This window comes from Falco naumanni, chromosome 8, assembly GCF_017639655.2.
Source record: "Falco naumanni isolate bFalNau1 chromosome 8, bFalNau1.pat, whole genome shotgun sequence".
Taxonomy (NCBI): Eukaryota; Metazoa; Chordata; class Aves; order Falconiformes; family Falconidae; genus Falco; species Falco naumanni.
In genome coordinates this window covers 8,925,587-8,940,079 of record NC_054061.1, presented here as the reverse complement: position 1 = coordinate 8,940,079, position 14,493 = coordinate 8,925,587, and the positions used below count along the sequence as shown (strand labels likewise).

The 14,493-nt window shown below is 47.3% G+C and overlaps 2 protein-coding genes across 6 annotated transcripts in view; one reads left to right on the top strand and one right to left on the bottom strand.

Moving 5' to 3' along the window:
• Positions 1–5,222, top strand: part of FNDC9 (fibronectin type III domain containing 9) — a 34,454-nt gene extending 29,232 nt beyond the window's left edge. Inside the window, exons 1-2 of one of the 2 annotated variants that reach the window (XM_040603889.1) lie at positions 45–2,771; positions 3,743–5,222. In XM_040603889.1, the coding sequence (XP_040459823.1) occupies positions 2,548–2,771; positions 3,743–4,412 (894 nt within the window). In that variant the 5' untranslated portion in view covers positions 45–2,547 and the 3' untranslated portion in view covers positions 4,413–5,222. Of the gene's footprint in view, positions 1–44; positions 2,772–3,742 lie in introns of those variants that run through there. The other variant, XM_040603890.1, reaches the window with a different exon arrangement.
• Positions 1–14,493, bottom strand: part of CYFIP2 (cytoplasmic FMR1 interacting protein 2) — a 55,185-nt gene that overhangs the window by 19,372 nt on the left and 21,320 nt on the right. For all 4 annotated transcript variants that reach the window (XM_040603881.1, XM_040603885.1, XM_040603883.1 and 1 more), the window contains exons 11-23: positions 13,774–13,891; positions 12,805–12,924; positions 12,047–12,172; positions 11,312–11,478; positions 10,876–11,023; positions 10,386–10,539; positions 9,704–9,860; positions 8,883–8,979; positions 8,252–8,328; positions 7,164–7,272; positions 6,694–6,813; positions 5,825–6,024; positions 5,255–5,342 (exon numbers count right to left, since the gene is read on the bottom strand). In XM_040603881.1, the coding sequence (XP_040459815.1) occupies positions 5,255–5,342; positions 5,825–6,024; positions 6,694–6,813; positions 7,164–7,272; positions 8,252–8,328; positions 8,883–8,979; positions 9,704–9,860; positions 10,386–10,539; positions 10,876–11,023; positions 11,312–11,478; positions 12,047–12,172; positions 12,805–12,924; positions 13,774–13,891 (1,681 nt within the window). The remainder of the gene's footprint in view (positions 1–5,254; positions 5,343–5,824; positions 6,025–6,693; positions 6,814–7,163; positions 7,273–8,251; positions 8,329–8,882; positions 8,980–9,703; positions 9,861–10,385; positions 10,540–10,875; positions 11,024–11,311; positions 11,479–12,046; positions 12,173–12,804; positions 12,925–13,773; positions 13,892–14,493) is intronic.

Here is a 14,493-nt window from a genome sequence, read left to right as displayed (position 1 = left end):
GACAAAAAAGGACTGCACATAACTAGTCCAGGCTCCCAGCCAACCTAACCTCAGTGCGACAGCTGAGATGGTGTCTTAGAAAGTGAAAAACAATTCTGACCAGAATTGTCAGAGGAGGGTCTCTCAGCCAAGCAGCCCGCATATGGCCTGGTTCCTTCCCCTGCCACAAGGAACCTTCGCTCTCCCTAGAAAGCTTTTACCATATTCGGCTGCATCAGTCGAGACCTTGATGCCAAAAAATATTATTTTCCCTAACTGGGATGGACAGGACATACACAATGCAGCAGGCGTGTTTATATACTGTACTGAGGCTGTGTCTGGGTATATTCTGTGTCTTAGCGTAACGCCGCGCTATACCAACTACTGATTTTCAGGGACTGTATACACTGCTGTGATTTCCCAAGCTGGTGGCCACGGCAGGCCAGGTAGCACAGCCCACGCGGTCGGTCGGAGGGGGATCAGCAGCCCCCGCTGCCAACACCTCCTGCAGCAACCACAGCTCTTTAACGCCTTTGTGCTGTTGCTGCAGACATGGAAGCAGAAAATAGCATTGCTCCATCCCATTCACACGCCGCAACTATTTTTACAAGTGCCGGCAGCATGTACTGTCCTTCAGGTTACATCTGCCTGCGTGCTTGCTAAAAAATGGGGGGGTGGGGGGTGGTGGAATTCAACCAGGGAAATGGAAGCTGGGATTTCCAGAGAGTCTGATGTGACCCTGGGTCTGGCAGTGCCAAGAAAAAGAGAAGCACTTGTGAAAGTACGTAAGTGAAGCCCAATCTAAAGCATTTACAGCACTAAGAAGCAGTCAATGAGCAGTAAGTAGTGGGTTGCTGGTAATTTTGCAGCTTTTTTGTTAGAGACTTGGCAACCTGCTGTTTTGTAAGTGGCTGAATGACAGAAAATGGCTCATTTTCTGCCGGCCACCGGAGCACAACCGCGGTTGCATCCTCCGATGAGGAGTGAAGGGTCCCAGGCAGGGCCCACAGCTGAGTCCACCTGCAGACATGGAGAACACCAGTGCTGGAGCAGTCCTGACACTGGCACGGTTTTAGCATCTTCTCATCCTGGGAAATGAGAATTTCCAGCACCTCACCAGTGTAAACTGGTGCAAGCTTGATTTTGCGAGCAGATAATACCAACACCACTGAAAACATTGCTGGGTTTTCCTTTGAGCTAGGCACGCAGAAAGGTCAGCAGGACCCTTTGCTGGCCTAATCCAGCTATTTTTGTTTTCCTGTTTCCTCCTTTCCTGCTAACACATCTTATTTGTGAAAATTTTGAAGCGGCTATGAACACTGATAAATTCAACAACCCAAATGCCGTAAGAAAGCAGTTCTCTCATGAAAACTTTACCACCTCATGTAATCCACCTTTCTGAAGCACGGATTTATATGCTCAGCTCTCTCCCTGCGGGGAAGGATGTACTTTACTCACAGCATGGGACCAGCTAAGAGCTCTCCATCCACCTGCTCTTGTAAGCAGGACCAAGCCATTTAAGAGGCAGGAAGCCACCTGGGAGCACTTTCACTTCCATCCCTGCCCATAATTATTTTCATCTCTGCTCCCAGTTTTCAGCTCGCTGGCAGCCACAGCTCACGCACAGAGACAGAAGGGAATACAGATCTTGGAAGACAAAACCAAAACATCCAGAACTGCAAAACATAAATCAAAAGCAAGGGTTGCATGTACTCCCCAGGCTTGTAATAACCTCTTCTGATGCAGTTTGCATCAGCTTATCACTGTTGATATTTAGAAGATCTTTGAAATGTTGCAAGCACCTTTCCAGGAACAACATGGAATGGGTAACTCCAGACCCAGACCCAACATTTCTTCTGGGAAACTTCCTCTCTTGAATACATTTTGGCTTCAGGGAGCAGCGAGTCACTTGTTCAGAGCCTCTCCTTACCAGACCCAGTGCCACGTCTGTCCCTGGTGCCACGTCTGTCCCCTCCTGGCCACAGACTCGAGCTGCTCCCCCGAAACACCGCTGGCACTGGCTTTGCCTCTCCCTCCTGCCCTCTTGCCAGACTAACAGGCGAATCCCTGAGCTGTCTACAAGGCAGGGGCATTCAAAGAAGAGCCTGTCTTAATCCCACGGGAGTTCAGCAGGAGCTCAAGGTCTTTGCAAACCCAGTTCCTATTCCCATCACACAGTTTAGAAAATATTAAAAAGCTAATGGACGCTGCTGCAGCAATTAGGGATGAAAATCCGCTGCTCACTGGCTTTGGCTTAAATCAGTAGTTTAAATCTGCAAGAAATCATAGAACGATAGATAAAGCCTCTGAATGCTAAATTATCAATGTGTATTGCAGGCCAGGATCCCAGATTTAACACCATGTGCCAACATGTCTCTAAGCCCAGACCCTGCGGGGGGGCACTGATGGTCTTGCTGGGGGACTGTGGATAGTGGGGAAAAAAGGAAAACCCCAACCGACCCAAACACGCCAGCAAACAAAATTACCTGGCTTGTTTTTTCCACCTCAGAGACACCTATTCCTCTCAGGCAAGAGCTTTTAGGGATAACATTCCCAAATCACTTGAAGATGCCTGCCCATCCTTTCTTACTGGTTGCTATGGTGAGAGATGACGGAGCCCCAGACGGGTATAATATGAGGCAGCGCGAGGGGAAGGGATGTAGCAGAGGAGGGAGGCGAGCGGTGGGAAGAGGGGAAGGCGCTGCCTGGGGCCACGCTGCTCACCAGCACCTCACCAGCACCTCACCAGCACCTCACCAGCACCGCCGGCCACTGCGGACCTGCCCAGAGAGGTAAGCGGCTGCTACAGGGCTCAGCGATGGGCGTGCGTGCTGTTCTGCTTTTCATGTAAGAAGGGTTAAAACAGTTAAGAGGAGCTGATTTTTGAGTGAATGAAAGGAAAGTTAGCTATACTAAATGAGAGAGGAAGAAGGACAAAACCAAACCGGTTCTATTGCATGGAGCTCTTGGCTGGTTGGGAGAGAAAACCCTGCAATGAGGCTCAGAGAACACTCTGGGGATCTAAAGGAGTGATGTATTAATTTGTGGCTGTTTCTAAACAGTAATTTGTTAGTGATCAGCATCTTTTATCTGGGGGAGAGCTTTGTACTTATTATTCATATATTTGTATTTCCCTAAAGGTGCTGATTTTATATTTCACCAACCTTTAGATTTCACATCTAAGATTGTGATATTACAGTGAGATGCTGCAGGAACAGGAAGAGTTTATGCTCTATTAAGCAACAAGTAAGGTACAGAAAACGCAGCAAGCAAACCAGCGAATTAATCATTATGCAGCTTTTTAAATGGCATTTAGGTGTAAAATCAAAATCTCTATTGGCAGCTTCACAAGGCAAGCTGGAGCTAGTTTAATGATTAGTTTATGTTAATCACACTTGCAGTACCTTTTCTATTCCATGGGAAACGAAAGAGCTAAAAAAGCTTCCTATACAGACAACTAGTCATAAAGAAGAGATTTTAAAAAAAATCTAACTAGAGCATAAAGCATGTCCTATGTCCCCGTTGGGTATTTTTGGTTATGAAGTAGGGTGATACAGTAATCTGGGAACCAGCAGGATTCATCTTTTGTAATTTTAGCCATCTAAGATCTAGCATCTAATCTAAACCCAATCTAAGAGCCAGGCATAGTCCTGAGTCCAATCTAAGGGCCAGTAAAGCTGGTGGGAAGACTCCACTGATGTCAGTGTCCTCTGAGCCTGTACACAAACCAGGCAACTCAGCCTCTCCCTGCATCTGGTTTCAGGGGCACAATGAACATCGAAGTGCACAACATCACTTACACCAGCGCCACCGTCTCCTGGGCCATGAACAACCCCTGTCCAGAGAACTACTACCACGTCATGTACCGCCCCAACTGGAACAGCGTCTTCGCTGGCTACTTACGCCAAAACTTCCACCGCGAGGAGCGAGTTCCTCACCCCCTCAGCTCCCTTGTCCTCCACCGACTCACCCCATCCACCATCTACGTCCTCTGCATCACGTGCAAGAACTCTTACCCCTCCAGCAACCACTGCACCACCTTCCACACTCTGGACAAAACCCCTCTGGTTTTTGGTGGCTCTAAGCATGAGTCTACCACCTCCATGTGGATGGTGAGCAGCCTGCTGCTCCTCTGCTTCATTGCTCTCCTGGCCTACGGCTGCCTGCAGTTCTGGTCGGCACGGTGCCACCGGGCTGCGAGGCTGAAGCACCCCGATGACAGCCCTGACGAAGCGGGTGAAGGGAGCAGCTCGCTGGAGGGGCCACTGAACGATGGACTGAGAGAGGAGCTTCTGGAAGTCCCCATGACCACAGTGCTAATGCGGAGCTCCAGTTTCAAGAGGGAGAGTCCCTACAGATCCCCTCACTGCTTTTTTTCCTATAAAAACAGCGATGATAAAAGGGCCATCTTGCCGCAGCATGGCCTTCAATGAGAGCAATATCAAGACAGACCCTGCTTAGAGAACCCTGTTTGGTTCGCGCTGCTCTTTCCCAGCTCCTGCCAACAGGACTGTCTGTGTGTCCACGGGGGCTGTCTGTCCCAGGGTAGAACATGAGGTGGGGGCATTGGCTGCAGGGAGAAAGATTTTTGTCAAGCGACAAAAATATTCTCATTTGCTGAGGGTTTTTTTAAAAGAAACCGATTCAGCTCTCTGGGAAGGGCCAGGCTTGGCTGACTGTAATGTCACTAGCTAATCTTCATCAGTGCTGTAGATTCACTTCAGAGTCATCAATCAACATGCAAAAGAAATAAACTCCACTCAAGTACTTTCACACTTGAGTGATGCTCCACCAGCATCACACTCCAAGCCCTCATAATGCCTGTATAAACAGTCATCGCAGCCTGACAAAAAGAGCCTTTTGTCAGTATGAAGTAGTCTACATTTGCACAAAGTATTTTAGTAATTCCCATTTTGAACTACAAATGGGATTCCTGAAGCGGTACCTAACTTGGGGAGGAGCACTGCTTTGGAGCTCCAACTTGGTCTCCTCTCTGCACATTTAAGTGGATGCGACTTGGTCTCAGCGTAAACGCTAAGCCCAGAGCAGTGTCAGCATCCCTTAAACTGGGCATGTTACGGAGAGGAATACAGGAAAGTAATAGCAAAAGCACACTGAATCTGCCTCTTGCATGGCTTTTTGGATTCACACAGCAACACAACACTGCACATTTGCACCCACCATTCTGTTAATGAACTAGTTCTTGCATTTCTTTCTTCCTAAATAAATACTTCCAACATCCATCCCTTCTGGCTGCTGTGGCTCATTTACTGACCTTGGATCCATAGAGGTAATACGGCTGAACATTGGCTGGCTTGTCCCGCTGGGGTTCCTGCGTGAATGGGATCGCTGTCCTCACAAACCTGTGGCACGCACGGGAGACGGGAGGGAAAGCTGTCAGAGCCCAGGTAACTGTGTTGAGTGCGGATACAGCATGGTCTGGGTGAACTGCAGTTGCAGACTAATTACCAGTTCATCACCTGGAATGCAAACTCCTGCCCCAAACTATTGGTGGTGTAAAAGATCAGTTTAACCTACCAAAGGTGAGGTTTGTTCTCCTTTGGGGCAGCCAAGAAACCCATATATGAGCAGCTGCCACAGTTCTGCTGCTTAGTAAACCAACTCTCTAGACTAAGCTAGTTCAATCACTAACTGCTGCTTGCATTTCTTACTAACATTTCCAAGGGGAGCTGGTGGGCTTTAACTTCATTTACAGTGTAACTATTGCATCCCATAAGGAATGCAAACCTCACCGCAATGCATGTGAGTGTTACGTGGCAGGTTTGACATTTTGGAGAGAAAAGCAGGGTCTCCAGATGCCCCCTGCGTTGGTCTTCCTCCTCACCTGTTGGTGGATCCATTGTAGCAGTAATTGGGTAGAAAGTCAAAGTTGAGCTCCCAGAAGACGTGGAGGGTGATGCGCCCATAGGGTGCGGAGACATTGTGGTTGGCCTCCCGGAACATGGCATCAAAGCTGTCCAAAGTCATGTGCTTGCACAGCAACCTGTGAGTCAGGCGATTTATTTCCAAGAGCCACTCCAGCTCCTGCAGCACATAAAGCAGCAGCAAATGCAACCCATTACCAAGCTGACAACAGAAACAGCTGATTTAATTGCCGGAGGAATGATTTTGTATGCACACCTACACAGAACTTTCCAGGTGAGGATGCAGAAAATGCTAAAGACATCAATTTAATTCAGTGGCCAAGGCCAATTGCACCTCCACTCAGGGGGGTCCTGGTCCAGTGTCTCGTAAATCTGCAGGAAGCAAAATTAATTTGTTCCCTGCTGAGCACTGGCTGGCTTTCACAACAGAGTCCTCCAAAGGTGGAAACCAGTAATTTTACACTACTTGACTCTGATGCTCCTGTAAGGTATCAAAGACAGCAAATCCTGCGCACACCTAAACGATGTCTCAGCCACCCTCAACAGGGGAAAGTCAAGATTTCCTTCTCCCAGGTTACAGGACTCTCTTATATGAACTATGCAAAATCTAACTGCTGACTGTCACCTTGTGATTTATGCAGATACTTAATGGTCCAATAATAATGCAATAAAAGCTGCATAAATAGTAGAGACTCAGCAGCATAAAGAATGAAACATGTGTGGCTGAAACCTGCTGTAGGTGGGACTGGAAGCAGAAGACAGTTGGCTGTATATCCATAGCAGCACATTGTTGTCTCTGTTCATACTCACAGTCAATAACAGTTCTTACCACTATGGATGTCAGGTCCTCGCTCTCAAAGCGGCTAATGGCCTGGTCTAACGATTTGTACATTGCTGCTGAGATGCGCTGGGTAATGAGCCTGTTCAGGTCGATTGATCTACCCAGCAACTGCAAAAAGAAGAGACGATATTTGCACGCTATATACAGATGGGGAAAAGGTATTTTATTTTTTTTTTTAACAGACGCAAACTAAAACCAAACATCCAAGTCTGCTTAAATGTGAAAGTGGTGATGCAAATGCCTTCATTGAGTTTACAATTACTTAAAAGGGAAAGAGGGAAATGCGGAGCACAACTCATTTTTCCCTCGGGCCCCATGCCCTCAGTGCGGTGTGTCAGAAAAGGTTCAACCCTTCTCACTGCAGCACCGACTCTGAGCCCAGCACTAGGATCCAACCACCAACAAAATGATAACAGACCAAGAGTTACGAGTACTGGAGTGTACTGCTTGCGGCGTACCTGAACGTGCCTCTGCTTGAGCAGTGTTTCGTAGCGGTTGGATGGTGGGTATGGAATAATCACTCCATAATTCTTACATTCAGCCCGGAAACGTTTGTCCAATAAAACACTGAAAAAAGGAATCAGTGTCAGAAAAAAAGAAACATAACACTGTCAGCTTCTCTCTGGATCTTTTCCAGGGTTGTTTTCATCCTTCTTTTCATCTTGCTTTGAATGCTGAGAAATTCCCACACACTAATAACTCTGCTCACACCACTAAATCACAGAGCAGCAGTTGTTAACTGGGGACTGCCATGCTGTTGTCCATCATTCTTGGTTTTTATGGATAAACCATTCAAAAAGATAAAAGATTCTGCTGAAAGGTATCACTAGTGTCAGGTACTGGGGTGGTCCCACAGGCACGCTCCCTCCTTAAAGATGTGCTGTGGGAACATTTGGTTGATTGCTCTCCTTCTGCAAGGCCAAATGTGATCTAGAGACAAAACTCATTGCAGACTTACACCGAAGACTTGGTTCACCTTTGGGGACATGAGGAGAACTCTCACTAGAGTTCATCCACATTCTTTAAAGGGGTAAGAAGGAAATGTCACAAAGGTCTAGCTCCCCACAAGGAAGCAAGTGACTCTGCAGAAGTCCTGCAGGCAGTTGCTCTGATGTGTGACCTAAGATACCGAGTACCCTTCTAGCTTTTACAAGTCCTGCTGCTTTACTAGGGTGAGGACAAGTAGGTATTCCTATTTTTGTAGAGATGGCAGGCTTCCACTTACCTGCCGGGTACACAAAGTCAAGCAAGGATGTGTCTTCGATAGGCTCGGTTTGCTTTGCTGCTGCTCTCACAAACTGTACTCAGACGGCTTATTAGGATGCCAACTATTATTTTTTCACTTTTTACCATGTCTCCCTTGCCACCATTAATTCATTTTCCCCATCTACATTGGTCTGACATGGACAGCCAGCTCCGTGGGACAAGGATGATCTATTTTGTTATGTCTACTTGAAGTGGCTACTCCCTGAGGGAAACCTTTCAGTTAACAGCAATTTGGATGCAGCGATATCATCAATCATCATCATCAGCCAGGTTCTCCTACCTGCCAGCCATTGCTTTGTAATAGGCAAAGATCTGATCTGCCAACTTGTACACAAATTGATCAAAGCACAAATTCACCTACGGGAGAAAAAACAGGACTTTGTGAGGGTGTCACCAGCACAGAACAGCTCCTTCCTACGCATGCAAGATCAATATAATTCAACTCAGAGCTCTAATTTAATATGTACATGTATGATACACTATCTAAAACCAGTCCTGCAGTTCTCACACGCTCAAGGTAAGCAGAAAATTGCAGTTACATTTCTCTCTTACAATTTCTGCATGTTCTTACAGGTCCTGGTCCCCCATCCTCAGTCATCCTTCTCTCTCGGGTATCTCCGGTTTCTCATTTTCCTCTGATGTCTCACAACCCTCTGACCATCAGACAGACTCCTCCATGCCCCCAGTGTCTGACAGCCCTTGGCTTCCACAGTTCCCCATGGGTACCACTAAGATCAAACCCTGGATCAACAAGTCTGTAAGTTCTCTGGAAAATCTGACCTTCTGAAAACTTTTCAGCGTGATGGGGTATTTCTTTCAGGAGATGCACTGAACTGCTAGATGGGGCTGTCAAACAGGGCAATGTGACCCCAGTGAGCTCTTTCTGTACAATAAAGATGAAGATAACTTACTTCAGCTTCAATTTCATCATACAGGAACTGCTTTTTGAACTTGGTCAAGGCATAATATGCGCTGTCATTATAGAGGTCCAAGGGGTACAGTACATACCTGAGGGCAAGAAGACAGATCATGTCTTAAATTAACTTTGGGGCATATCAGCATAAACAAGCCAGAGTATGTGCCTTGCTTGGTGCTAAAAGAGGCTTTTCTCTGATTGCACTCCTGTCACTTCCACTCCCTCCAGCCCTCAAATACTCCTTCTTTGTGCCCTGCTGGAAGCACTACAATAAACCTGGATTTGAACTGCAACTTGTTCAATCAACACTTGCTCCTTCTCTGCCCTTAAAAAAGCTTCCATCCTGTCCCACTTCACAGAGTGCTCTGACAATGGCCATAAAATGGAAAACAATGTTTTCCTAATGAGGAAGATATTAAGAACATTATTAGATTTGCATAACAGCAATTCTTCATTATTTATCATATATATAAACCCCCCAATGTGTTTAGGTGCCTTAGCCAGGGCCCTTTGGTTGCCCATGCTGTCTGACTGCTGCATGCAGATGACGGTACCACCAAGCAGTGCCCACATCAGAACAGAGCAGTTGCCAGCTGCTGGTTTATGACACGTAAGTAAGTGCCAGCGCCAGGAACCCACCCGTGTGCGACTGCTAACGAGGTATTCATACAGCACAGATTCATGTAACCGCAAGTCAAAAAACATCTGTTTTCCCTCCCACGTCAAAAAGACTGTTCATCAGCAGCCTACCCTTCTCCCAGAAAAATCCCAAGCCCCAGTGCATGCACAGTCCCAACACAGCCCATTGGCTCTTACTCCATCATGGAAGGTTCTTTGGTTTCCAGAATATGGTCCGTGAGGATCCAGGGCATGGACATTTCAATGGGGAACTGGATGCGGCGGCCCATGGTCAGCTCCAGGAAGAATTCCCGGAACCAGAGCTGGGACAGGTCACAGCACTGCTGCAGCGCTTCTGAAACACAGAGGAGATGCCCCGGCAGGAGGGCACCCATGTTACCCCCAAGGAGGTGGCAGCGAGGGAAGCGCACTGGACTGGTTTTGGGTATGAACATTTTTCTAGGATGTCTGTTTTTAAACCCAGACCATGTCCGTGCTGGGTCTGAGCACTTCGTAATGGAAGAAGAAAGAAGAGATCATTCCTCTTGCTCCAGAGCTCCAAGGAGAATATTTCTATGGCTCAGAGTCATTCTGGAAGATTTCTTCTGTGCCCAGTGGCTCAGAAGTTTGTTTGGGACAGAAAGAAAACTCCAGCCCTAGAACATAAACTATCCCCCGTGTCTGTTTGTTATTGCTCCCTCACTCCTGTTTGCATAATGATTAATACCTAGAAACATGCCTGAATCAGGCAGAAGTAGAATGTTTGGGAAAAAATCAAGGAAAATCTTCTGCATAGGTCAATGAGGAGCAAACCCGATCTATCTTTGCTTTTCTGAGCATGCAAGAGTTGGATTCAAGCCTCCCCCTGCTGTAACCTCACCGCTGATGTTGAGAAGGTGGGTGAAGAAGAAGGACTGCTTGTGGAACTCCTCAATGGCCAGGACTATTGGCCCATCCAAGCTGCTCCTCAGAGTCTTCTTTGAGCCACTCTTGTCTGCTATGAGGGACTCCAGCATGGTCCGCACCATGTAAAGCTTTGGAAGAAAGTTGACATGCAGTTACAACTCTCCAGGGAGACACCACCACACACAGTCATGGTGCTCTACAACCAAAAATAACACTCTCCCAGGTGGCTAGTACTCTTTGCACCCATAAGCCACCATCTTTCTGAGCTACAGACAATTACATCCTTAAAAAACGATGCTTTGGGAACTATACAACAAATAAGGCATCAAATCAACACTTAACACACAACAGTGTGAAGACTTTGTGGAACAGGCCACAGAAACAGCTGCTAATCCACAGCTGGGAGATTCCTACACAGCTGTAAGACCATTAATTCCCCACACAGGAGACGGACATTTACATACCTGCGTACTCGATGGTCCTACTGCGCGTCGTGGGACTTTAATATCAAATCCACCTTTAGGATCCTTCTCACCTCTCAAGCAAGGATCATTTGGAGGCTCTCGACCTCCCTCCCAGTCACAGATTGTCTTCCGAATTGCCTGAAGGACGCTGGAGTGGATGGGAGAGGGAAAGTAGTGCTTAAGCTTGATTCTACTTCAAGATGAAAATATTCACTGCTGTGCACATATGGGAGGAAAAGTATCTGAGGTGGGGACATACACTGTCCTTACTGGGGGAGACATGCCCAAAAGTCACCTTGGGAAGAGCTGCTGGCCAAGGTATGTTGGCTGGTTGTATTCCCTGAGGCGTACACAGGGCCATGCGCTTATACAGTACGAATGTGTTACACAGATAAATACCCGGGCTTTGCATGACATTCAGGAAGGACAGGCTGACCTGATCAGAACATTCTTCTTCTTCCTGACCGCCTGCCTGAGCGGCTCTCGCAGGGTCACCTGGGCAAAGTCCTGCAGGGCTGCGTAGATGGTGTTGCGGATGGCTTGGTTAAAGACACTCTCCATCCGGCCCATCAGCACTTGCAGACCTTTGATCATGGCAATTACCTGAAGCAGAAATTAAAACTAGGTGTATTAGCTATTTTTCCATTGTACCAAGAGGTCCATAAATCCAACATTAACAGAATTTGGGACTAAATTAATTCTGCTCAAGTAACTTGGGTCGGGTAATTAGGTGGTCGGGTAATTAGGTGGCATCCAGCCAGGGTCAACCCATCACACCTCCACCCTTTTTTTTTTTTTCAGGAGCCCTGAAACCTCTTTTCAGTCAGGAGAGGCTTAATACAGCAATATTAAGAAAACACAGGGATTCACTCTATCTTTCTCCAGCATGCAAACACAGCGTAAGAAGAGCACGATCAGGCACAGAGAGAATTGCTCGCCATGCACTGCTGCTGTGTTTCTATCCCAGTAGGAGCTCCTAAGAACTTAATTTGCCCCTTAGTTCTGGATAAATTAAGGGCCACATGGATGTGAGAACCCTTAATCCCTTAACGTGGGCCACAGGGATGAGGAACTGGCTGAGTATGGCAAGATGCCCTTCCCTTCTTTCCTTGGCCTGAAGAACATGGACAGGCAACCACCCCTGGCTGGTTCTTGTGCAGTTGGTACCTACCTCCACAAAGGCAAACTTCTCTTCACTGGTGTAATTGTACCGGGTGGCTCTCTCATACTCTTCTGCTGTTCCTGGGCAATCCTTGTTACAGAATTTATCTGTGGGATGAACCAGCTTCCAAGAGTACTAGAAGATGGAAAGAGACTCTGTCAACATTGCAATAAGTGAGAAACCAGGCTGGAAAGACTGAGGAGGGACCTATGCCAGGAAAACACTCCCTAGACATTACTGCAGTTGTTTGGCGTACTTCTGGGAGCAGCATTTGTGCTTCTTCCTGGCTTTATCATCACTGTACTGAATACTGGTTTTGTTTATTTGGGAGGTTGCCAGTCATATTGGGCTTTTGACATATGTGGACTTTTATTGAGTTGTGGTTGAAATTTTCCAAATTAAGAATTTCCATCATCATTTGAATTACAGTTTTAGAGAGACCCAGACTCATCCAAAACAGCCCGGTTTTAACCAAGGTGGTCCAGGTTAGGAGAACAGTCCCCTCCTAATATCAGTGAGGACCTCCTAGCACCTGCAAAGGGCGGTGAAGGTCCAGGGTGAGATGATCAAAGCTCTCTTTCTCCATTTGGTACAGAGCTCAGGGTCATTAGCTGCCTGACCTTAGCACGTCTGTTAATGGCTTGAAGCTAGGCAACATGAAAGGAAGCTCATCTTTCCAGTCTTTTTTACATGCCATGTCAAAACATTCACGCTCACCTGGGAAGAGGAGGACAACACACACTCACCACTTCCATGGATGCACTCACCACTTCCATGACATGGGCACTCCACTTGGACAGCAGCTGCAGTCCCCGCAAAGCCAGGTCAAAGAGCTCTCTGTACTCTTCATCTGATTTCTGGCTGTCCAGTCCTGAGCCAGTGACCACCTGGAGAACATCACATCCATCACATCACACTGCATCAGGGCTAGACCCAGCAACTTGCTGGGGAGGCTTCACTGAGCCAAACATCAGCCACAGATCTCTTTCTCAAATCCCAGCTGAAACGAATTCCCCGTGACCTTACGATCAAACTAAAATTGAACAGTGTTTATCCCGTCCCTCTGGAAATGGGGTACAACTTGGTGAGGCTCTTTTTACCCCGGCAGTGAATTTATTTCCTACAGAAAAATGTCTGACCCGTCACCTCAGAGCAAATAACTGTTTTCATTCCACTTCCCCATTCCTTTTCGACAGCCTAATACTACTGAAATCCTTGAGAGTCCTTTACTGATTTACAAATGCCAAAAAGGGCTGAAAATGTTAACAATTCATTAAACTAACAGTGATGAATGAAGATCACAGATTTGCAAGAAACAGTCCCAATGCCATCAGAGAGGGTGCTGCTATGCAGTAATGAAGAGAACAGAGATGCCCCTGTGAACTTTCCTCAAAGCCCTGACCAATAGCTCTGTGTAACAGAAAAGACCCATTTGCAAGTCATGGGCGTTCTGTCACCTCGCTGATAATAAACATTTAATTGCAAATTTTTTTCTGCTTCTTACTTTAACAAAGCTGCAGCCAAAGAGCAGAAACCGTTGCCGTAGATCTGCTGGTGCACATCACTTTGCACCTGCAGGAGCCTTTCATAGCTTGCTTTTTTATTGCTGGATCAGGAAGTGGTTTGTTCCACCTGTGTTGTTCTTCCCCCCTCACTGCATGCCCTTGGCAGACCACACTCATCCTCTCCCAGCCTCATCCACCCAACGAGCCCGTGTGACCACCCGCTGAGCTTACCTCACTGTTGCTGTAGCGAGCGAGCTCTGAGATGAAGCGGATGTGGTCGTCTCGGATCTGGACCATCTGCTCACAGATGTTGTACTGGGGACTTATGCTGCTCTGAGTGCATGTCCACCTGGGCAAAAAAGCAAAGGTTTCAAGGACAGGACACGGGGCTCCACTCTGACACCCCCAGGGACAAAGCCTTGCACTCATCTGCTCTCTTCACTCCAGAATGCTCAAGACATGCCATCTTCAGGGCAAATGTCAGCCTTTGCCATCTCTCTCATGTCCCCTGGTGTGTGGGGTCTTCCAGAGGTGGTCTCACACAGCATGATGGGTACACCTGCCTCACCTTTCAGCCTGAATATCTCTGTTCCATCCACCCCGAAGGCTGCTCTCCATGTCGGGCTCACCTACCCCCATGGGCAGAGACAGCTATTTCCCAGGCCACCGTTGGACGAGCTTTCAGGGAAGGATGAACTGCAAAGACCCAGCATTGTTTGCACCCTTATTGCTAAACCACAGGGTAATCATCCCCTTAGAGGTCATCCCTCCACGTCTGAAACAGCTGGGTCATGCTGCCTTCTCCTGCAAGGAAAGACTCCACAAGGGGCCAGCAAGGGAATAGCCCTCCCACTCTGTTTTTGGCTTTGGCTCACGGCACCAGCTCAGCGAACAACCCTGAGTATAAATGATGAGCAGATTGTGATTAAATGAACTAGATTTTCATTTGCT